Below are 24,870 nucleotides of genomic sequence, written 5' to 3' on the forward strand. Positions count from 1 at the left end.
TTAACTCTTTACATTTTTCTCCCCTGAGGAGTGTGTGTATAAATAATATGCCATTAATTAGACACTTTGATCCTAAGTGACTCACATCCATGCGTGCTTACATTGAATGGGTGGTGCCAGCAGGAATCGAACCCACTATCCTGGCATTGCAAGCACCATGCTCTACCAACTGAGCCCCAGCTGAGTCACAGAGAACTCAACTGCTAGTCCCTTCCCTGATAATCACCCAGGTTGAGTCCTGAAGAGTTAGCTATCAGAAATTCCATAGCTCATGCAGCATTCAAAGATTGATCTATATTTCATCCACATGTCGTTCAAGTGCATGGATCTGTGATACACCACTTTTGAAACTGGCGTGTTTACAAAGGGTTACAAAAACCCAGAATGAACATCACACTCTTTGTATAAGAAGGTGTATAATGTCACTTTTTTTCTTATTTTGTCTTGTTATTCTCTCTTCACTTTGTTTTCCCCTCTTTTATTTCTCAATTCTGTCCTTTGTTTTGTCTTTTTTAATGTTGTTGCTTTTTCAAATCAAGTCTGATTTTGGTTTGACCACATTCTAAGAGTGTCAGATGAGCATTTAAAATATTCTATTGTTATCAATTAACACAATTTACCCTAGAGATCTTCAGAAGAATGGCAGTTGATGCAATTAATGTAATTGATATCAATGACCGAAAATAAATAATCTTCTTAATATCTGAATGAAATGAGTAGAACCACAATAGACAAGTATTTGTTTACACTTACAGCAAACCTCAATTGACATCAGACACATTTAATCTGAGATTATGGCGATGCCCAAAAAGCAACCAAGGCAAAAGAGCTCAATTGGGATGCATTGTCACATCAACTGCTTGAGAGAATGTGTGTGCATTACTGGTGGGGAGCTTTGAAAACTTGTGAATGCCGAACTTGATTGTGATTGGTTACACCTCCCTTGTCTTTGCGAGGACTAGTTAACTTGGAACCGGGCTCAGAGTATTCACGCTTGGGTTTCTGAAGGCTTTTGCTTTATAATATGGTGGGATCTGGCTAAATGTGTGGTGAGTGAAGGCAGGGATATTATTTAAGGGGAGAGTAGAGCTCAATTTACCCCATTCTCCCCTATAGATGATCACCTTTGTGCCTCATTTATATGGATACATTCAGAGGAAGGCAATTGGGTAACAATTATTGCATGGGACACTTTTAAATGTGCCTTTAGAGGTCACGCAATTTAATACTCATCTTTAAAACAAAAACAATTTCGGTCAAAGTAGTTCATATTAACAAAGGAAATGGAATAAATAACAGTACAGATGGATAGCAATAAAAACTGTACCATAAAGGCACAGAATTAATTGGAGGAAAAACAAAAAGAAATGGAGGATCTTATTCCGGGACAATCAAGTATAATGTATTATAAAAAATAAAGTGAATTGGATGGAAAATAAATAAAATATCACCAAATTATTTTGGAATCTTCAACATAGAAATGCTACCAAAAATAATTTCCAGAAACAAATGATCTATGATTCACTAAATGATATTTTAAAAGTGTAAGCAAAGTACTTCTCTTTTCAGTCTCCTCCATTTCCACTAACTGAAGTTAACTGTAAGGAATTTTATCATAATAATAGTGTAAAATTAACAGCTGTACAGAAAGACTTGTGTGAAGGCCAAATTGCAGAGTGGGAACTTCTTGATGCAATTACAGTCTTTAGACCAGGGAAAACTCCAGGGCTGAATGGCATACCAGTTGAGGTATATGAAACCTTTTTTCTATCTACTCAAAGATCCACTATTGGCATGTTTAACCACTCCTAAATGGTAAACTATCAGGTACGCAGCAAGAAGGTTTGATTTCACTCATACTGAAACAGGACCCAGGTAGTAAGTATAAAGATCCTGTTCATTTAAAAAACTGGAGGCCCCTTAGAATGGTGTTGTGATTCAGAAATCCTAGCTAAATGCATAGCACATAGAATTAAAAAGGTGTTGTCGGATGTTAGTCATCCTGATCATCCCAGCTTTTTTACATGGATGATACATTGGAGATAATGTAAGACAATTCATTGAAACAATAGAACACTATGAAAAATCTAGGAAACCAAGTCTGGTAATCATAGAAGATTTTGAAAAGGCTTTTGATAAAGTTTGACTAGAATTTATATATACATTTCTGGACTATTTTAATTTTGGCGAATCTCCGGGGTAAAGTTATGTATAGTTACCCCAGGTGTAAAATAACAAATAATGTCTACTTCTCAAATTATTAAACTGTCAAGAGGAGTAAAACAAGGTTGTCCGCTGTCGGTGTATCTATGTATCATGGCCATCGAAATGTTAGCTATTAAAATCAAACAATAAAATCAAGGGGCTAGAAATCCAGAGCTTAAAAACAAAGGTGTCATTCCACGCTAACAACTGAAATGTCCTCTTTTATCTGCAATCTGGATCCCTGCACAGCCTCATAGAGGATCTAGATCATTTTTCTAACATCTCTGGATTACAACTGAACTATGATAATTGTACCATTTTACGTATTGGATTGCTAAAAAATACAACTTTACCATGTAGTTTACCAATAAAATGGTCTGATGGTGAAGTAGACATACCCGGTATTCATATCCCTAAAGAAATAAAGGAACTTACTACAACAAATTTGACCTAAAAGTTGGCAAAACAATATATTTCTACTAAGGTCTATTTGTGGAAAAATCACCATGAGTAATTATTTAGTCATATCCCAGTTGACCTATTTACTTATGTGTTCAGGGGGGGCATTTAAAAAAAATATACAGTACCAGTCAAAAGTTTGGACACACCTACTCATTCAAGGGTTTTTCTTCATCTTTTTACTATTTTCTACCATGTAGAATAATAGTGAAGACATCAAAACTATGAAATAACTCATATGGAATCATGTAGTAACATGTTAAACAAATCCAAATATATTTGAGATACTTTAAAGTAGCCACCCTTTGCCTTGATGACAGCTTTGCACATGTTTTGCATTCTCTCAACCAGCTTCATGAGGTAGTCACCTGGAATGCGTTTAAATTAACAGGTGTGCCTTGTTAACAGTTCATTTGTGGAATTTCTTTCCATTTACATTTTACATTTAAGTCATTTAGCAGACGCTCTTATCCAGAGCGACTTACAAATTGGTGCGTTCACCTTAAGACATCCAGTGGAACAGCCACTTTACAATAGTGCATCTAAATCTTTTAAGGGGGGGTGAGAAGGATTACTTTATCCTATCCTAGGTATTCCTGAAAGAGGTGGGGTTTCAGGTGTCTCCGGAAGGTGGTGATTGACTCCGCTGTCCTGGCGTCGTGAGGGAGTTTGTTCCACCATTGGGGGGCCAGAGCAGCGAACAGTTTTGACTGGGCTGCGCGGGAACTGTACTTCCTCAGTGGTAGGGAGGCGAGCAGGCCAGAGGTGGATGAACGCAGTGCCCTTGTTTGGGTGTAGGGCCTGATCAGAGCCTGGAGGTACTGAGGTGCCGTTCCCCTCACAGCTCCGTAGGCAAGCACCATGGTCTTGTAGCGGATGCGAGCTTCAACTGGAAGCCAGTGGAGAGAGCGGAGGAGCGGGGTGACGTGAGAGAACTTGGGAAGGTTGAACACCAGACGGGCTGCGGCGTTCTGGATGAGTTGTAGGGGTTTAATGGCACAGGCAGGGAGCCCAGCCAACAGCGAGTTGCAGTAATCCAGACGGGAGATGACAAGTGCCTGGATTAGGACCTGCGCTGCTTCCTTTCCTTAATGAGTTTGAGCCAATCAGTTGTGTTGTGACATGGCAGGGATGGTATACAGAACATAGCCCTATTTGGGAAAAGACCAAGTCCATATTATGGCAAGAACATCTAAAATAAGCAAAGAGAAACAACAGTCCACCATTACTTTTAGACATAAATGTCACTCAACCCGGAAAGTTTCTTCAAGTGCAGTCGAAAAAAAGGAAAGAGCGCTATGATGAAACTGGCTCTCATGAGGACCGCCATAGAAAAAGAAGACCCAGAGTTACCTCTGCTGCAGAGGATAAGTTCATTAGAGTTACCAGCCTCAGAAATTGCAGCCCAAATAAATGCTTCACAGAGTTCAAGTAACAGACACATCTCAAAATCAACTGTTCAGAGGAGACTGCGTGAATCAGGCTTTCATGGTCGAATTGCTGCAAATTAACCACTACTAAAGGACACCAATAAGAAGAAGAGACTTGCTTGGGCCAATAAACACGAGACGCAGAGTAGGTGAATGGATGACCTCTGCATGTCTGGTTCCCACTGTGAAGCATGGAGGAGGTGGTGTGGGGGTGCTTTGCTGGTGACACTGTCAGTGATTCATTTAGAATTCAAGGCACACTTAACCAGCGTGGCTACCACAGCATTCTGCAGCGATACGCCATCCCATCTGGTTTGCACTTAGTGGGAATATAATTTGTTTTTCAACAGGACAGTGATCCAACACACCTCCTTTCTGTGTAAGGGCTATTTGACCAAGAAGGAGAGTGATGGAGTGCTGCATCAGATGACCTGGCCTCCACAATCACCCAACCTCAATCCAATTGAGATGGTTTGGGATGAGTTGGACAGCAGAGTGAAGGAAAAGCAGCCAACAAGTGCTCAGCATATGTGTGAACTCCTTCAAAACATTTGTAAAAGCATTCCTCAAGAAGCTGGTTGAGAGAATGCCAAGAGTGTGCAAAGCTGTCATCAAGGCAAAGGGTGGTTGCTTTGAGGAATCTGAAATCTAAAATATATTTAGATTTTTTAGATTTTTCTACACTTTTTTGGTTACTATATGATTCCATATGTGTTATTTCATAGTTTTAATATCTTCACTATTATTCTACAATGTAGAAAAAAGTAAAAATAAAAACCTTGAATGAGAAGATGTGTCCAAACTTTTAACTGGGACTGTATATTAAAGCATTAATTAAACCTCCCACTAGAATCATCAGTCATACAAAAGTTATACTTAAACCTTAACTAGTTCTCCAGTAGGTTAGTAAGAATGACTCACCCCTTTTTACCTTTATCCAGATTACAGATTATTTGAAAATGGAACCTTTTTCAAAATACCGCCCTTTCTAAAAACAAGCCATGCACAGCCGGTTCTAATTCCAGTTTCATCCTCCAAAAAAGACTGAACAAATATTACAACAAATAATATTTTTTAATTCAAATAATGCTATATTTAAATAATGCTATATTTATATATAAAAAAACAAATGATCTTGTCAAATATATTATGAATAAGAAAGGTGGAGTTAGTGGGGCAAAAAAGTATTTAGTCAGCCACCAATTGTGCAAGTTCTCCCACTTAAAAAGATGAGGCCTGTAATTTTCATCATAGGTACATTTCAAGATCTCATCTAGAGCAGTGATGTTTTGGGGCTGTTGCTGGGCAACACGGACTTTCAACTCCCTCCAAAGATTTTCTATGGGGTTGAGATCTGGAGACTGGCTAGGGCACTCCAGGACCTTGAAATGCTTCTTACGAAGCCACTCCTTCGTTGCCCGGGCGGTGTGTTTGGGATCATTGTCAGCCAGCCACGTTTCATCTTCAATGCCCTTGCTGATGGAAGGAGGTTTTTACTCAAAATCTCACGATACATGGCCCCATTCATTCTTTCCTTTACACGGATAAGTCGTCCTGGTCCCTTTGCAGAAAAAGCCCCAAAGCATGATGTTTCCACCCCCATGCTTCACAGTAGGTATGGTGTTCTTTGGATGCAACTCAGCATTCTTTGTCCTCCAAACACAACGAGTTGAGTTTTTACCAAAAAGTTATATTTTGGTTTCATCTGACCATATGACATTCTCCCAATCTTCTTCTGGATCATCCAAATGCTCTCTAGCAAACATCAGACGGGCCTGGACATGTACTGACTTAAGCAGGGGGACACGTCTGGCACTGCAGGATTTGAGTCCCTGGCGGCGTAGTGTGTTACTGATGGTAGGCTTTGTTACTTTGGTCCCAGCTCTTTGCAGGTCATTCACTAGGTCCCCCCGTGTGGTTCTGGGATTTTTGCTGAGATCTTGCGTGGAGCCCCAGATCGAGGGAGATTATCAGTGGTCTTGTATGTCTTCCATTTCCTAATAATTGCTCCCACAGTTGATTTCTTCAAACCAAGCTGCTTACCTATTGCAGATTCAGTCTTCCCAGCCTGGTGCAGGTCTACAATTTTGTTTCTGGTGTCCTTTGACAGCTCTTTGGTCTTGGCCATAGTGGAGTTTGGAGTGTGACTGTTTGAGGTTGTGGACAGGTGTCTTTAATACTGATAACAAGTTCATACAGGTGCCATTAATACAGGTAATGAGTGGAGGACAGAGGAGCCTCTTAAAGAAGAAGTTACAGGTCTGTGAGAGCCAGCAATCTTGCTTGTTTGTAGGTGACCAAATACTTATTTTCCACCATAATTTGCAAATACATTAATTAAAAATTAAAAATGTGATTTTCTGTTTTTTTTGTGTGATTTTGTCTGTCATAGTTGAAGTGTACCTATGATGAAAATTACAGGCCTCTCATCTTTTTAAGTGGGAGAACTTGCACAATTGGTGGCTGACTAAATACTTTTTTGCCCCACATGTGCAGTTACAAACATATATGGAAATGTTTGCTCTATCCAAAATTACAACAAACTGATTGCAGCATTACCACAAAAATGTAGGTAGCACGTGGAAGGGGAAGAAGGTAGGGAACTTGTTTGTTTACCCTTTATTAAAGACCAAAAATGGCAACAACAAAAAATGTAATAAATAAGAAAAAATATCAGTTTTACTTGAGGACCAAAATGTTGAACATGGCGCCATAGAGGTTGCAAAATACTTTTTTTCTTTCTTTGATGTGCTGTTTCTGTGGCACATGGTTTATGAACTGATACGCAATACAACGATTGGTTCAAAAAATGTTGTTTTTCAATTGAAATTATTATTGAAAATTCTTGCCACAAACAGAATGTTATGTAAATGAGTCATACAACCATCTCAGATCTGCAGATTTTGCTACTAAGAGACAGAATCATTAGATAATTTGATTAATCTGTTATTGCCCCTATGTAGCTTGTTTCCGGTCACAGGTACAGGAATGGCAGAAAAATCACAACATTTACCTTAAATGAACCATACAAATAGCACTGTTGGGAGATTTGGAAAACCATAGTCAATCAACAATATAATAATACTTTTATTAGAAATATTAATCTTTAACAATCTTAATGTGATTAGATAGGTTCAGAATTTATGTGAAACAGCACAGTTGAAAAAGATATGGCACATGGAAATCATTAAAGGGCAGTTTACAGAGATGGGTGGATGGACTGAGAGTGGGGTGGATTTAAAAGCTAATTTTATACATTACATCTAGTCATAACTATTATGTCAAAATATCCAATTACTGTATTGTTGCTACTGTAAAAAGTGCCATGTATGTAGAATGTACATGTAACAACAAAATAAAAATATTTTTAAACAATGTTTATGGGGGTTGATGGGCCCCCCCATAATAGAAATAAAACACTTAATTGACATTACTTGAAAATGACCATATGGAGCAGTATTAGTTCTGGGAGGAGACTCAGTCATCAGGTGACAGCCAACTGGTGGAACGGGACAGACCGCCCACAGCATCAGCTGAGCTTTGCTACCATTCAGATTTGATCAGTTACTGCGTCCCGGGGCTGTATTATGTAGGAGTGCTGATCTAGGATCGGTTTTGCCTTTTAGATCATAGTAATTATAAGATTATTATCGGCAGGAGGGACCTGATTTCTAGATCAGCACTCCTACTCTGAGACTCTTGATAGATATGGGCCCAGGTTCTTCTCTTCTCTCCTACAGTTCATTCGCTGACTGTTGTCTATTTCTCCCTGCTGTAGGTGATGTGTCTCCCATCAGCATGTCTCCTATCAGCCAGTCCCAGTTCATCCCACTGGGGGAGATCCTGTGTCTGGCTATCTCAGCCATGAACTCTGCTCGCAAGCCCGTCAACCAGGAGGCCCTGATGGAACACCTCGCCACATGCTTCCCAGGTACAGTAGCTACAGGATCAAATTTCTAGCATTAGCTCAATGACTGTGGGTATCTGCTAGTATCTGCAGTCAGTGGGAGAAATGCAAAACTAACCCAAGAACAATGTCTAAGGGCAACTTCTTCACCCTATACAGTTGGCCTATAATACACCCCAAGACTGTGTTCATTAGGCACTAAAAATTAAAGAAACAGACTGAAATAAGGAGGAACTACCTTGCCTTCTCCAATAAGAAACATTATTTTTCATTTTCCATTGTGAAACATTTTTAAACACTTCCAGTTGCATGCCCTAATTAACACAACCCCTGTTACCCCCTAAACACACACACACGCACACACACACACACACACACACACACAATGTCCTTATGGTAATGTATGCATTCATGACCCATTGATGGTTGTATAGAGGCAGTTTGTTTAAGGCATTCAAAATCCCTGTCCCCTTCACTCATTCCAGGGTTCTGAAAACAGACCATAATACCACACTGCAGCAGCATGTTTTATATGCTGAAACAAAAAAAATGTAAAAAATGAATTTCGGATTGTTCTTATTTTCCTCAATTAAGTTGAAAAAATAGGATGATCGAGCAGCAGTAAGGGCTCTTCAATACTGCACGGTACTGTCTTTCCAAGCTAGTCGGAAGACTTCCAGTTTGGTGTGGCGCCATTTCCATTCCAATTTTCTGGAAGCTTGCTTCAGTGCTCGGGTATTTTCTATATACCAGGGAGCTAGTTTCTTATGAGAAATGTTTGTTGGCTTTTCATAGCCGATCATTGAGAGTATCTCTACCTCTCCTGCTGTCTCTAGAGAGTTGAAAACAGCAGGTCTGGGACAAGGTAGCACGTCCGGTGAACAGGTCAGGGTTCCATAGCCGCAGGCAGAACAGTTGAAACTGGAGCAGCAGCACGGCTAGGTGGACTGGGGACAGCAAGGAGTCATCATGCCAGGTAGTCCTGAGGCATGGTCCTAGGGCTCAGGTCCTCCGAGAGAGAGAAATAAAGAAAGAGAGAAAGCGTTAGAGAGAGCATACTTAAATTCACACAGGACACCGGATAAGACAGGTGAAATACTCCAGATATAACAGACTGACTCTATTCCCCCGACACATAAACTACTGCAGCATAAATACTGGAGGCTGAGACAGGAGGGGTCAGAAGACACTGTGGCCCCATCCAATGATACCCATGGACAGGGCCAAACATGCAGGATATAATCCCACCCACTTTGCCAAAGCACAGCCCCCACACCATTAGAGGGATATCTTCAACCACCATCTTACCATCCTGAGACGAGGCCGTGTATATCCCACAAAGATCTCCATCATGGCACAACCCAAGGGGGGGCGCCACCCAGACAGAAAGACCACGTCAGCGACTCAACCCACTCAAGTGACGCACCCCTCCTAGGGACGGCATGGAAGAAGAGAAGCTTGAGGCATGGAAGTCTCAAAGCTTGAGACAGCTGTGGCATTGTGTTGTGTGACAAAACTGCACATTTTAGAGTGGCCTTTCATTGTCCCCAGCACAAGGTGCATCTGTGTAATGATCATGCTGTTTAATCAGCTTCTTGATATGCCACACCTGTCAGGTGGATGGATTATCATGGCAGAGGAGAAATGTTCACTAACAGGCACAGCCTATTGCACAGCCTATTGCGGACAGTCTGAGCACTGATGGAGGGATTGTGCCTTCCTGGTGTAACTCGGGCAGTTGTTTTTGCCATTCTGTACCGTTCCCGCATGTGTGAGGTTCGGATGTACCATGTTGTTATACGTGGTCTGCCACTGCGAGGATGATCAGCTGTCCGTCCTGTCTCCCTGTAGTGCTGACTTAGGTGTCTCACAGTACGGACATTGCAATTTATTGCCCTGGCCACATCTGCAGTCCTCATGCCTCCTTGCAGCATGCCTAAGGCACGTTCACGCAGATAAGCAGGGACCCTGGACATCTTTCTTTTGATGTTTTCCAGAGTCAGTAGAAAGGCCTCTTTAGTGTCCTAAGTTTTCATAACCGTGACCTTAATTGCCTACCGGTCTTAACGACCATTCCACAGGTGCATGTTAATTGTTTATGGTTCATTGAACAAGCATGGGAAACAGTGTTTAAACCCTTTACAATGAAGATCTGTGAAGTTATTTGGATTTTTACAAATTATCTTTGAAAGACAGGGTCCTGAAAAGGGGACTTTTTTTTGCTGAGTTTATATCAACCATATTAATTTGTGGGGCATTTAGATCATCATTTTTATTTTTTATTTTACTAGGCAAGTCAGTTAAGAACAAATTCTTATTTTCAATGACGGCTTAGAAACAGTGGGTTAACTGCCTTGTTCAGGGGCAGAATGACAGATTTGTGCCTTGTCAGCTTGGGGAATCGATCTTGCAACCTTTCGGGTTACTAGTCCAACGCTCTAATCACTAGGCTACGCTGCCGCCGCAAAATGTCAAAACTACAGTTGTTGCATGTGAAAACTAAAAGAATAAGTCAATCACATTTATTTATATTGCCCTTTTTATGTCAGCAGATTTCACAAAGTGCTTATACAGAAACCCAGCCTAAAACCCTAAACAAGCAATTCAGATGTAGAAGAAAGGCAGCAACCTATGAAGAAACCTAGTGAGGAACCAGGCTCTGAGGGGTGGCCAGTGCTCTTCTGGCTGTGCCGGATGGAGATTATAAGAGCCATTAAGGCCAGATTGTTCTTCAAGATGTTCAAATGTTCATAGATGACCAGTATGGTAAAATAAGAAATACATAGGACAAAGTGATATTCTGTCAGAAGATGGGAATAAAAAGCAGGATCATCTTAGGAAAGCAAAGCAACTCTGACTCAATCTAGCTGTGGGTTTCAGGTAAATAGATACACGATTTACATTAGTAAAACTTTCAGTGTGAATGATTTGAGTTTGATTTGAGTTGAATGATGATGATGTAATGATTAGAAGGTTGTTGGCTATTATTTGGGTAGAGAAATATGACAGCTCTAGTGATGATAGATCTTTAAAAATATTTTAGGAATTATGTAGAATACAGTGCATTCGGAAAGTTTTCAGACCTCTTGACTTATTCTAAAATGGATTCGATTGTTATTTCACCTCATCAATCTACACACAATAACCCATACTGAAAAAGCAAAAACAGGTTTTCAGAAATGTTTGCCATTGTAAAAAAACGGAAATGTCACATTTAGATAAGTATTCAGACCTTTTACTCAGTACTTTGTTGAAGCACCATTGGCAGTGATTGTAGGTATGATGCTACAAGCTTGGAACACCTGTATTTGGGGAGTTTCTACAATTCTTCTTTGCAGGTCCTCTCAAGCTCTGTCAGGTTGGATGGGGAGGGTCGCTGCACAGCTATTTCCAGGTCTCTCCAGAGATGTTTGATCGGGTTCATGTCCAGGCGCTGGATGGGCCACTCAAGGACATTCAGAGACTTGTCCCAAAGCCACTCCCTCCTCTCTACATTTTCCTCATCTGTCTCTGCTGCTAAAGCCACTTTCTACCACTCTAAATTCCAAGCATCTGCCTCTAACCCTAGGAAGCTCTCTGCCACCTTCTCCTCCCTCCTGAATCCTCCTCCCCCCCCCCCCCCTCCCCTCTCTCTCCAGATGACATCTCGCGTCTTGTGACGGCCGGCCGCCCAACAACCTGCCCGCTTGACCCTATCCCCTCCTCTCTTCTCCAGACCATTTCCGGTGACCTTCTCCCTTACCTCACCTCGCTCATCAACTCATCCCTGACCGCTGGCTACGTCCCTCCCGTCTTCAAGAGAGCGAGAGTTGCACCCCCTTCTGAAAAAACCTACACTCGATCCCTCCGATGTCAACAACTACAGACCAGTATCCCTTCTTTCTTTTCTCCAAAACTCTTGAACGTGCCGTCCTTGGCCAGCTCTCCCGCTATCTCTCTCAGAATGACCTTCTTGATCCAAATCAGTCAGGTTTCAAGACTAGTCATTCAACTGAGACTGCTCTTCTCTGTATCACGGAGGCACTCCGCACTGCTAAAGCTAACTCTCTCCCTCTGCTCTCATCCTTCTAGACCTATCGGCTGCCTTCGATACTGTGAACCATCAGATCCTCCTCTCTCCACCCTCTCCGAGTTGGGCATCTCCGGCGCGGCCCATGCTTGGATTGCGTCCTACCTGACAGGTCGCTCCTACCAGGTGGCGTGGCGAGAATCCGTCTCCTCACCACGCGCTCTCACCACTGGTGTCCCCCAGGGCTCTGTTCTAGGCCCTCTCCTATTCTCGCTATACACCAAGTCACTTGGCTCTGTCATAACCTCACATGGTCTCTCCTATCATTGCTATGCAGACGACACACAATTAATCTTCTCCTTTCCCCCCTCTGATGACCAGGTGGCGAATCGCATCTCTGCATGTCTGGCAGACATATCAGTGTGGATGACGGATCACCACCTCAAGCTGAACCTCGGCAAGACGGAGCTGCTCTTCCTCCCGGGGAAGGACTGCCCGTTCCATGATCTCGCCATCACGGTTGACAACTCCATCGTGTCCTCCTCCCAGAGCGCTAAGAACCTTGGCGTGATCCTGGACAACACCCTGTCGTTCTCAACTAACATCAAGGCGGTGGCCCGTTCCTGTAGGTTCATGCTCTACAACATCCGCAGAGTACGACCCTGCCTCACACAGGAAGCGGCGCAGGTCCTAATCCAGGCACTTGTCATCTCCCGTCTGGGTTACTGCAACTCGCTGTTGGCTGGGCTCCCTGCCTGTGCCATTAAACCCCTACAACTCATCCAGAACGCCGCAGCCCGTCTGGTGTTCAACCTTCCCAAGTTCTCTCACGTCACCCCGCTCCTCCGCTCTCTCCACTGGCTTCCAGTTGAAGCTCGCATCCGCTACAAGACCATGGTGCTTGCCTACGGAGCTGTGAAGGGAACGGCACCTCAGTACCTCCAGGCTCTGATCAGGCCCTACACCCAAACAAGGGCACTGCGTTCATCCACCTCTGGCCTGCTCGCCTCCCTACCACTGAGGAAGTACAGTTCCCGCTCAGCCCAGTCAAAACTGTTCGCTGCTCTGGCCCCCCAATGGTGGAACAAACTCCCTCACGACGCCAGGATATAGCGGAGTCAATCACCACCTTCCGGAGACACCTGAAACCCCACCCCTTTAAGGAATAGAGCTCAATAGTGCATCTAAGTCTTTTAAGGGGGGGGGGGGGGTGAGAAGGATTACTTTCCTAGGATAAAGTAATCCTTCTCACCCCCCCCCCCCCCCCCTTAAAAGACTTAGATGCACTATTGTAAAGTGGCTGTTCCACTGGATGTCATAAGGTGAAAGCACCAATTTGTAAGTCGCTCTGGATAAGAGCGTCTGCTAAATGACTTAAATGTAAATGTAAATGTCTTGACTGTGTGCTTCAGATCGTTGTCCCCAGTCTGAGGTCCTGAGCGCTCTCGAGCAGGTTTTCATCAAGGTTCTCTCTCTACTTTGTTCTGTTCATCTTTCCCCTGATCCCGTCCCTGCCGCTGAAAATCATCCCAACAGCATGATGCTGCCACCGTCTGATGCCAGGTTTCCTCCAGGTGTGACGCTTTGCATTCAGGCCAAGGAGTTTCATCAGACCAGAGAATCTTGATTCTCATAGTCTGTGAGTCCTTTAGGTGCCTTTTGGAAAACTCCAAGCAGGCTGTCATGTGCCTTTTACTGGGGAGTGGCTTCCGTCTGGCCACTCTACCACAAAGGCCTGATTTGGTGGAGTGCTGCAGAGATGGTTGTCCTTCTGGAAGGTTCTCCCATCTCCACAGAGGAACACTGGAGCACTGTCAGAGTGACCATTGGGTTCTTGGTCACCTCCCTGACCAAGGCCCTTCTCCCCGATTGCTCAGTTTGGCTGGGCAGCCAGCTCTAGGACGAGTCTTGGTGGTTCCAAACTTCTTCCATTTAGGAATGATGGAGGCCACTGTGTTCTTGGGGACCTTCAATGATGCAGACATTTTTTGGGACACTTTCCCAGATCTGTTCCTCGGCACAATCCTGTTTCGTGGGGCTCTACGGATGATTCCTCATGGCTTGGTTTTTGCTCTGACATGCACTGTCAACTGTGGGACCTACACACATGAGGTGTGTGCCTTTCCAAATCATGTCCAATCAATTGCATTTACCACAGATGGACTCCAATCAAGTTCTAGAAACATCTCAAGGATGATCAATGGAAACAGGGTGCACATGAGCTCAATTTCAAGTCTCATAGCAAAGGGTCTGAATACTTATGTAAATGAGGTATGTTTCTTACATTGTACATTTGCAAAAATGTCAACCTGTTTTTGCTTTAATTATGGGATATATGTCGATTGATGATAAAATATTTAATACATTTTAGAATAAGGCTATAAAGTAAAAGAATGTGGAAAAAGTCTAGGGGTTTGAATACTTTCTGAATGAACTGTATGTGAGACCTACTGATAGCTAGCTTTAGGCTAAAAGTACATTTCCTGAAGAAAATGTGGTGTGTAGTGCTAGCTTGTTTTAACTTCTTATGGTTGCAGGGGCAGTATTGAGTAGCTTGGATGAGAGGTGCCCAGAGTAAACAGGCATATTTATAATTAGTATTGGATAGAAAACACTCTGAAGTTTTAAAACTGTTTGAATGATTTCTGTGAGTATAACAGGCACCTGAGAAGAAATCCAAACAGGAAGTGAGAAATCTGAGGTTGGTCGATTTTCAACCCAGGCCCTATTGAATTCACACTGGGATATGGATGAAGTTGCACTTCCTAGGGCTTCCACTAGATGTCAACCATCTTTAGAAACTTGAACGAGGCTTCTACTGTGTTGTGGGGCTGAATAACACCTGAATGAGTCAGGTTCCTGGCAGAGAGCCATTTCCTGGTCACGGGCATTTCACATGATATCTACCTGCGTTCCATGACTTCTCTAGACACAAAGGAATTCTCCGGTTGGAACTTTATTGAACATTTATGATAACAACACCCTAAAGATTGATTCTATACTTAGTTTGAAATGTTTCTTCGACCTGTAATATAACGTTTTGAAGTTTTTGTCCGAAGTTATGCTGGACCTGCATGAGCGTTTGGATATGTGTACCTAACGCCCTAACAAAAGTAGCTACTTGGATATAAATAATGGACATTATCGAACAAATCAAGCATTTATTGTGGAACTAGGATTCCTGGGAGTGCATTCTGATGAAGATCATCAAAGGTAAGGGAATATTTATAATGTGATTTCTGGTTTCTGTTGACTCCAACATGGCGGATTGTTTTATTTATTTTCTGAGCGCCTTCTCAAATTATTGCATGGTTTGCTTTTTCCGTAAAGTAAAAAAAAAAAATCTGACACAGCGGTTGCATTAAGGAGAGGTAATATCTATAATTCCATGTGTATAACTTGTATTATCATCTACATTTATGATGAGTATTTCTGTTGAATCGATGTGGCTATGCAAAATCACTGGATGTTTTTGGAACTAGTGAACGTAACGCACCAATGTAAACTCTGATTTTTTTATATAAATATGAACTTTATCAAACATGCATGTATTGTGTAACATGAAGTCCTATGAGTGTCATCTGATGAAGATCATCAAAGGTTAGTGATTAATTGTATCTCTATTTGTGCTTTTTGTGACTCCTCTCTTTAGCTGGAAAAATGGCTGTGTTTTTCTGTGGCTTGGTGGTGACCTAACATAATCGTTTGTGGTGCTTTCGCTGTAAAGCCTATTTGAAATCGGACACTGTGGTGGGATTAACAACAAGATTACCTTAAAATGGTATAAAATACATGTGTGTTTGAGGAATTTTAATTATGAGATTTCTGTTGTTTTGAATTTGGTGCCCTGCACTTTCACTGGCTGTTGTCATATCGATCCCGCTAACGGGATTGCAGCCATAAGAAGTTTAAAGTATGTAAGGTTTTGAAATATGTTATAGTAGTGGTAGTGTCTGCAGTAGTAATGATGGTGACTGATTATAGTTGGAAAAAGTAGGTAGATGAAAATATAGAATAGCCTGAATATATGAATGTTGGTTTGGTTTATCTAGCTCGAACGGTTCAAGAGTTACTGTTGGTGAATTATTTTATTGAAATATATGCAAATGTATATATTTGTACATTTTATTTAACTAGGAAAGTCAGATATTAAGAACAAATACTTATTTACAATGACGGCCTACACCGGCCAAACCCTAACCCAGACAACTCTGGGCCAATTGTGCGCCGGCCTATGGGACTCCCAATCAGGGCCGGTTGTGATACAGCCTGAAATTTAACCAGGGTCTGTAGTGATGCCTCTAGCACTGAACATTGGGTTTGTGTCTCTAGCTTGAACGGTTCAAGAGTTACCCAACAACAATAATTGTATTATATGCTAATGTATTCTCCTTCAAGTAGTTATAATTTATAGTGGAGCCCATTTCTAGACCAGAGTTAGTGAGAACCAGAGCTAGCTAGCTATGCCCAGGACCAGAGCTGGGGTCAGAGGAAGTGCAGACCAGACTGGTAGTTGTGGTCAGTAGGTCTGTAGTTGTGGTCAGTAGTTGTGTTGCAGGATCATTGGGCCCTACAGTATAGATGTGGTCAGTACTTGTGGTCTATATGTGATCAGCAGTTGTGTGGTTGTGGTCAGCAGTTGTGTGGTTCAGTTGTTTTGTGATCAGTGGTTGTGGTCAGTAGTTTTGATCAGTAGTTTGGTAAGTAGCTGTATATTCAGTAGTCGTGTGGTTGTGGTCAGTAGTTTTGTAGTTGTGTTCATTAGTTGTGTGGTCAGAAGGTCTGGTCAGTAGTTGTGTGGTTTTGGTCATTAGTTTAGGTCAGTAGTTGTGGGGTTGTGGTCAGTAGTTTTGGTCAGTGGTTTAGTAAGTAGTTGTTTATTCAGTAGTTGTGTGGTTGTGCCAGTGGTTGTGGTCATTAATTTAGGTCAGTGGTTGTGGTCAGTAGTTGTGGTTTGGTAAGTAGTTTTGCGGTTGTGGTCAGTAGTTTTTTGGTTGTGGTCAGTAGTTGTGTGTTCAGGAGTTATAGTCTGTAGTTGTGTTGTGGTAAGTAGTTGTGTGGTTGTGGTCAGCAGTTTTGGTCAGTAGTTATCTAGTTGTGGTCAATAGTTGTGTGGTCAGTAGTTGTGGTCTGTAGTTTTGGTCAGTAGTTGTGGTGTACTGTAGTTGTGTGATTGTGGTCAGCAGTTGAGTCAGTAGTTGGTGTTGTGGTCTATAGTTGTGGTCAGAGGTGGTGTGTTGTGGTCAGAAGTTTTGGTAAATAGTTGTGTGATTCATTAGTTCTGGTCAGTAGTTGTGTGGTTGTGTTCAGTAGTTATGGTCAGTGGTTGTGGTCAGTCGTTTTGTGGTTGTGGTCATTAGTTGTTTGGTTCAGTAGTTTTGTGGTCAGTGGATGTGGCCAGTAGTTGTGTAGTCAGTAGTTTTGTAGTTGTGGTGAGTCGTTTTGTGGTTGTGGTCATTAGTTGTGTGGTTCAGTAATTGTGTGGTCAGTAGGTCTGGTCAGTGGTTGTGGTCAGTAGTTGTGTGGTTGTAGTCATTAGTTTAGGTCAGTAGTTGTGTATTCAGTAGTTGTGTGGTTGTGGTCAGTAGTTATGGTCAGTGGTTGTGTATTCAGTAGCTGTGTGGTTGTGGTCAGTAGTTTTGTGGTTGTGGTCAGTATTTGTGTGGTCAGTCCACACAAATACTGACCACAACCACAAAACTACTGACCACAACCACACAACTACTGAATACACAACTACTGACAAAAACTATTGACCACAACCACACAACTACTGACCACACATCTACTGAACCACAATCACACAACTACAGACCACAACACAACTACAGACCATAACTCCTGAGTTATGGTCTGTAGTTGTGTTGGGGTCAGTAGTTGTGCGGTTCTGGTCAGTAGTTATTTGGTTCAGTGGTTGTGGTCAGTAGTTATTTGGTTCAGTAGTTGAGGTCAGGAGTTATGGTCTGTAGTTGTGTTGTGGTCAGTAGTTGTGGTAATTAGTTGTGTTAATTAGTTGTGTGGTTGTGATCAGTAGTTGTGGTCAGTAGTTTTGTGGTTGTGGTCCGTCATTTTGTGGTTGTGGTCAGTATTTGTGTGGTCAGTAGTTGTGTGGTTCAGTAGTTGTCTGGTCAGTAGTTGAGATCAGTGGTTGTGGGCATTAGTCGTGGTCTGTAGCTGTGTTGTTGTGGTATGTTATGGTTGTGGGTAGTAGTTGGTTGTGGTCAGTAATGGTCAGTAGCTGTGGGCAATAGTTGTGTGGTTGTGGTCAATAGTTGTATGGTTGTGGTCAATGTCTAAACTACAATTGTTGTGTTTGAAAACTGAAAGAAGTGCAATAAGAAGTGATCGCGTGAAATATCTAGAGTGAACTTGGCAATTGTTGTCCAAGGCAGTTTTTGCTAGGCAAACAGTTGCCTTGGCTAAAGCCAATATGAGAAACATGCGAACAAATGTGTGCTTTGAAACTAAGTAAATTACTGCACTCTGACCCACAAAACGTATTTGCTAGATTCATGATAGTGTTAGACAAAGCAAGGAAAGTGAACTTTAAAATGCTATGTATTGTTATTGGAATTTGCAGCTGTTGTTGGTAAGCAATGAATCTGCTAGCTTTTGACATTACTTACTGTATCTATAAAGAGAGAGAGAGCTGTAACCTATAAAGAGAGAGAGCTGTAACCTATCTATTGATTGGTAGAAGCTATTCCTTATCCACTTTCAGATTTGAATAGCAGGGAAGTAGACAAAGAAGTCTTACCCTCTAACTTGTCTAAGTTGTTTGCCAAGTGGTCAAAGTAGAGGATGTGTTTCAAATGTTACATTGTTGCATTTACAGTGAATGGAATGTTTGAAGTGATGATGTCACAATGGGGCCTTTAGAATTATGAGGAAATGCCACGAAAGTGGTTGGAGGACTTAAAGTATAAAAGATATCAAGAAGTTGTAGGTCAGCACACTGGTCCTGAACAGTCTACTCATTTTAAAGTTTGAACTGCATTTCTAGCTTAAACGGTGTAAGAGGAGTCGCGACCTAAATAATAATAATAAAAAGTCAGAAGTATGACAAAGCTTTAAAGTTGGGACTTTTGCTTTGCAAGTCCCACCTAAAAATACTTTACTCTTAAAATGTAAGTTCTAGAACTCTGGTTTTGAACTGCTGAATGTAAAACTTGTCTTTCCCCCGTCTGTGTTTCTCTCAGGTGTTCCAACACCGAGCTCTGAGATTCTGCGACACACCCTAAACATGCTGGTGCGAGAGAGGAAAATCTACCCAACACCTGAGGGCTACTTCATTGTTACTCCCCAGACCTACTTTATCACCCCCAACCTCATCCGATCCAACAGCAAGTGGTACCACCTGGACGACTGGCAGCAGCAACAGCAACAGCAGTGTACCTCCCCACAGTCGGGCACCATCACGCCCTCCACCCCGGGCTGCGTGAGGGAGAGGCCCAACCAGAAGAACCACGGGGACTCCTACAACACGTACCGCGATGATACGCCCATCCCTCAAGCCCCCACTTACCAGAGGAAGTCTCCCAAGGAGCCTCGGGGAGACCCTCCCTCCTACCCTCAGCCCCCTCCGGCTCCCGTTCAGATACCGACGTCACAGTTGCAAGATCCTTTGACGGACAAGAGCAAGAGTAATGCCCCCTTCCCCTACAAGACCGACACACTGACCAAAAAAAAGGAGGGTGGTGGCGGCAGCAGTGCCGAGAAGCAGTCAAAGAAGTTTGGGCTGAAGCTGTTCAGGTTGAGCTTCAAGAAGGACAAGCTGAGGCAGCTGGCCACGTTCTCGGCCCAGTTCCCTCCCGAGGAATGGCCCCTCCGTGATGAAGATGCGCCTGCCATCACCATCCCCCGCACTGTGGAGATGGAGATCATCCGGCGGATCAACCCGGACCTGACGGTGGAGAATGTGGCGCGCCACACGGCCGTGATGAAGAGACTGGAGGAGGAGCGTGCCCAGAGGAGAAAAGCAGGCAGCTCAGCTGAGCACAGTGCACGCAGCCGGAGGAGTCGTGGTCATCGTCGGGTGCCGCACGGCAAGTCCCGTTCACACAGCAAGACGCGCGCCTCCCGGGGCGACCCTTCCGATAGTTCCAACCTGGACATGGCCATGGTAGACAGGGATTACAGCCGCTTCTTCAGCCACTCGCTGGTGCGCTCCCCGCGTGAGGCCATGTACACCTTGGAGCGCAAAAGAAGTGGTGGGACTTACGTAGTCCACAGCAACCCCAACATCACAGAGTCCCACTTCCCCATCACCCCGGAGTGGGACGTGTCCGGGGAGTTGGCGAAAAGGAGGACAGAGATGCCTTTCCCCGAGCCCTCGCGCGGGACGTCCAGCGGGAGAGTGCACCGAAGCCACAGTCACACTCAAGAAGGAAGGAAGTCACGCGACGAGCTGACCGACCAGGCTAAGGAAAGGTCCCGCTCCATGGATAACGCTTTGAGCCCTCTGGACGGAATGGGCCCCTCCTCTTTGGGGATGTCAGAGGACTATGAGCGTAGTCCCGATGAACGAAGTCGTTACTACACAGACGATGGGACTTTGCGGGCCTCCCAGAAGTCACCCCACTATTCAAGGATCATGTTCTCGGCTGCTAAGTTCAATTCTGAAATGTGTGTGCCTGATGTGGGGAAGGGGAGCCTGGGAAAGGGGAGCCTGGGAAAGGGGAGCCTGGGAAAGGGGAGCCTGGGGAAGGGGAGCCTGGGGAAGGGGAGCCTAGGGAAGGGGAGCCTAGGGAAGGGGAGCCTAGGGAAGGGGAGCCTAGGGAAGGGGAGCCTAGGGAAGGGGAGCCTAGGGAAGGGGAGCCTAGGGAAGGGGAGCTTGGACGAGTCTAGGATCCGAAGCCCACTGGAAAGGAATAAGAGCAGAGACAGCTTGCCGGCCTACAGTGATCTGAAGGGACTCTCGCCCAAGTCCTCGGCGGACGACTACTTCCAGTGCAATACGTCAAACGAAACAATCCTTACCGCCCCTTCACCTCTGTCAAAAGCAGACCACGACACGTTAACCTCGTCTGAGGGAATCCGGAAGGGCACTCCAGCCGATCGCCACACCCCTCACCTTACCTCTCCCCTCACGATGGAATACAAAGAGGACTCTTTGGCAAAGGGGCAAAACGGCTCAAACCGATCAACACCAAGCCAGACCCCAGAGCCCATGACTAACGGACGTTTGACACAACACCAACACAACGTAGACCCTGGAGGGGGAGGCGGTGGTGGCGTGGCAGACAAGAGGAAGGAGATCTTCAGCAAGGACACTTTGTTCAAGCCTCCACACAACACATTGACTGCAGGCTACGTGGAGGGCACCTACACCAAGTCGGGCACCCTGCGAAAGACCCCACACATCAAATCAGCCGAGGTCCTTGACAATCTAGAGGCCCAGCAGCCTTCGAATTCAGCAGCTTCCCCCGCTTCCGCCCTGGTCCCCCAGGGCTCCGAGCCAGTGGTCCCGTCAGCCTCCGAGGCCGCCTTTGACTACTACAATGTGTCGGATGATGACGAGGAGGTGATGGCGGAGGACACTGCGCGGAAGGAGTTAGTGGTGGCAGAGGGCAAAGGGCACGGGGAGGGTGGGGGTGGAGTTGGAACCATGCAGTGGCTTCTGGAGCGGGAGAAGGAGCATAATCTGCAGCGCAAGTTTGAGACTAACCTCACGCTGCTCAGCCCCAAGGAGACAGAAAACAGTAGCAGCCAGAAGTCAGCGCATTCAGCACGTCTGGATAGCATGGACAGCAGCAGCGTGACTGTAGACAGTGGATTCAACTCCCCAAGGTAAGCTGAACCTAGTCTGTCCACTACAGCAACCAGAGGGTTATGACCAAAAAATACATATAGAAAGTGGATATAATCACAATCTGTAAAATGTAAACACAACTGGAGACAACTTTTGGAGGTATGTTTTGTACACTCCACTACGTATTTATTTGCACAGTGACACTAAATATTTGAATTTGGCTCTTTACACCAGCATTTTGGATTTGAGATCAAATATTTTATATGTGGCGACAGTACAAAATGTCACCTTTTATCTGAGGGTATTTTCATGCCTGTTTTACTGTTTAGATAATGAATGCAATTTATGTAACTAGTCCCTCCATTTGAAGGTGTCATTTGGACAAATTCATTTATGTTCAATTTAGTCAAAAGTTTAGTATTTGGTCCCATATTCCTAGCATGCAATGACTACATTAAGCTTGCAACTCTACAAACGTATTGGACGCATTTGCAGTTTGTTGATCTCAAATCCAAAATGCTGGAGGATAGAGACAAATTAAAAGTTTTAGCATCACTGTCCAAATAAATACGTATGTTTTTGGCACAACATTGTTACGGTATCTTACATTTTTTTTTTATTTAACCTTTAAGACAAGTCAGTTAAGAACAAATTCATATTTACCTTGATGGCCTTTTGCCTATCTAGCAAAACAGTGTAGGAACAGTTGCTAACTAACTGTAAAGAACTCGCTAACTGTGGGGGAAAACATTTCACTTACTTAGTTAGCCAGGTAGTGTACCTCTATTTTCTAGCAAATGTAATGTTGCCTCCCAAAGGGATAAGGTGGCTCCACTAAGGTTTTATTTGGATGTTTGTGATGTGTCCGCTTTCCAAGTGTATTAGCATTAGTAGAACAGACCCATTCTAAGCAATGTACACAGTAGTAGCATGCCAGTGGCTTGGCCATCCTATCCATGCATCATGTTACCACACACACTTGCTCAGAGCAGCTGTCTTTAGAATGGTATTAAAGTGATACTTCGAGATGTTTCCAATGAGGTCCTTTATCTACTTCCCTGGAGTCAGATGAACTCGTGGATACCATGTTTATGTCTGTAAGTCCAGTATGAAGTAAGCTAACTAGCGTTAGCATTAATGACTGGAGGTCTATAGGTATCTCGCTAGCACACAGAGACATGTAAAAATTATGATTTTCTTTGTCACTGGCCTACACACAATATACCAATTGTTTTTCGACATTTTTACAAATTACAAAAAAATTATAAAAGCTGACATGTCTTGAGTCAATAAGTATTCAACCCCTTTGGTATAGCAAGTCTAAATAAGTTCAGGAGTAAAAATTTGCTTAAGTCACAAAATAAGTTATGATTTTTGAATGACTACCTCATCTACATTATGTACCCCACACATACAATTATCTGTAAGATCCCTGAATTTCAAACACAGATTCAACCAGAAAGACCAGGGAGGGCACCTGGTAGATGGGTAAATAAAATAAGACATTGAATATCCCTTACATTTTGGATGGTTTATCAATACACCCGGTCACTACAAAGATACAGGTGACCTGTATCTTTGAGAGGAAGGAAGGAAACCGCTCAGGTATTTCATCATGAGGCCAATGGTGACTTTAAAACAGTTAAAGTTTAATGGCTGTGATAAGAGAAACTGATGATGGAACAACAATATTGTAGTTACTCCACAATATTAACCTAATTGACAGAGTCAAAAGAAGGAAGCCTGTACAGAATAAAAAAATATTTCAATATATGCATCCACTGTTTGCAATAAGTCACTAAAGTTATATTGCAAACAATGTGGCAAAGCAATTACATTTTTGTCCTGAATACAAAGTGTTATGTTTGGAGTACCACTCTCCATATTTTCAAGCATAGTAGTGGCATCATGTTATGGGTATGCTTGTAATTGTTAAGGACTGGGGAGTTTTTCAGGATAAAAAAGAAACGGAATGCCACTAATCACATTCAAAATCCTAGAGAAAAACCTGGCTCATATTTTCCACCATAATTTGCAAATAAATTCATTTATAAATCCTACAATGTGATTTTCTGGATTTATTTTTCTAATTTTGTCTGTCATAGTTGAAGTGTACCTATGATGAAAATTACAGGCCTCTCTCATCTTTTTAAGTGGGAGAACTTGCACAATTGGCGGCTGACTAAATACTTTTTTGCCCCACTGTATTTGTCACATTTTAGCTATATTCGATTCAGTAATGTTTTTTTGAAGGACGCATAAAATGGCTTAGTAGTGCTTCTTACTTTGTCATAAACCCAAAAACTTCAGTTGCAAGGATGTTTAGATTTTTTTTGCTATTGTTGTCAACCTTGTGAACACAAACTAAGCGTAATTAAGCCGAACCTTTTAGTTGCGGTGACCATGCTAATTACCGGTACAAATGCTCACTAGCAGTGCTGAGCAGCATTTTAAAAAGTGTTTTACTCTTGTTGATTTTTATTCCTTTGCTTCTATTGGTATGTAATTGACATTTAGTGGTAGTTTCATTTCCACTGGCTTTTTTTATGGCGGTTTTGGAGCAGTAGCTTCTTCCTTGCTAGCTTCTTCCTTGCTGAACGGCCTGTCAGGTTATGTCGATATAGGACTCGTTTTACTGTGGATATAGATATTTTTGTACCTGTTTCCTCCAGCATCTTCACAAGGTCCTTTGCTATTGTTCTGGGATTGATTTGCACTTTTCGCACAAGTACGTTCATCTCTAGGAGACAGAACGTGTCTCCTTCCTGAGCGGTATGACAGCTGCGTGGTCCCATGGTTATTTGTATGTGCATACTATTGATTGTACAGATGATCGTGGTACCTTCAGACGTTTGGGAATTGCTCCCAAGGATGAACCAGACTTGTGGAGGTCTACAAGTTTTTGTCTGATTTTCTTTTGATTTTCCTATGATGTCAAGCAAAGAAGCACTGAGTTTGAAGGTAGGCCTTGAAATACATCCACAGGTACACCTCCAATTGGCTCAAATGATGTCAATTAGCCCATCAGAAGCTTCTACAGTCATGACATAATTTCCTGGAATTGTCCAAGCTTTTTAAAGGCACAGTGAACCTAGTGTATGTAAACTTC

At 43.1% G+C, this 24,870-nt stretch overlaps 1 protein-coding gene across 1 annotated transcript in view; it reads left to right on the plus strand.

Annotated features, from left to right (window-relative positions):
- LOC115137224 (storkhead-box protein 2-like) overlaps positions 1 to 24,870 on the plus strand; it is a 73,305-nt gene that overhangs the window by 41,329 nt on the left and 7,106 nt on the right. Inside the window, exons 2-4 of the mRNA XM_065024688.1 lie at positions 7,873 to 8,025; positions 19,210 to 20,648; positions 20,763 to 21,799. Coding sequence (XP_064880760.1) covers positions 7,873 to 8,025; positions 19,210 to 20,648; positions 20,763 to 21,799 — 2,629 coding nt within the window. The remainder of the gene's footprint in view (positions 1 to 7,872; positions 8,026 to 19,209; positions 20,649 to 20,762; positions 21,800 to 24,870) is intronic.

This window comes from Oncorhynchus nerka, linkage group LG11 (genome assembly GCF_034236695.1).
Source record: "Oncorhynchus nerka isolate Pitt River linkage group LG11, Oner_Uvic_2.0, whole genome shotgun sequence".
In the NCBI taxonomy this organism is placed as follows: Eukaryota; Metazoa; Chordata; class Actinopteri; order Salmoniformes; family Salmonidae; genus Oncorhynchus; species Oncorhynchus nerka.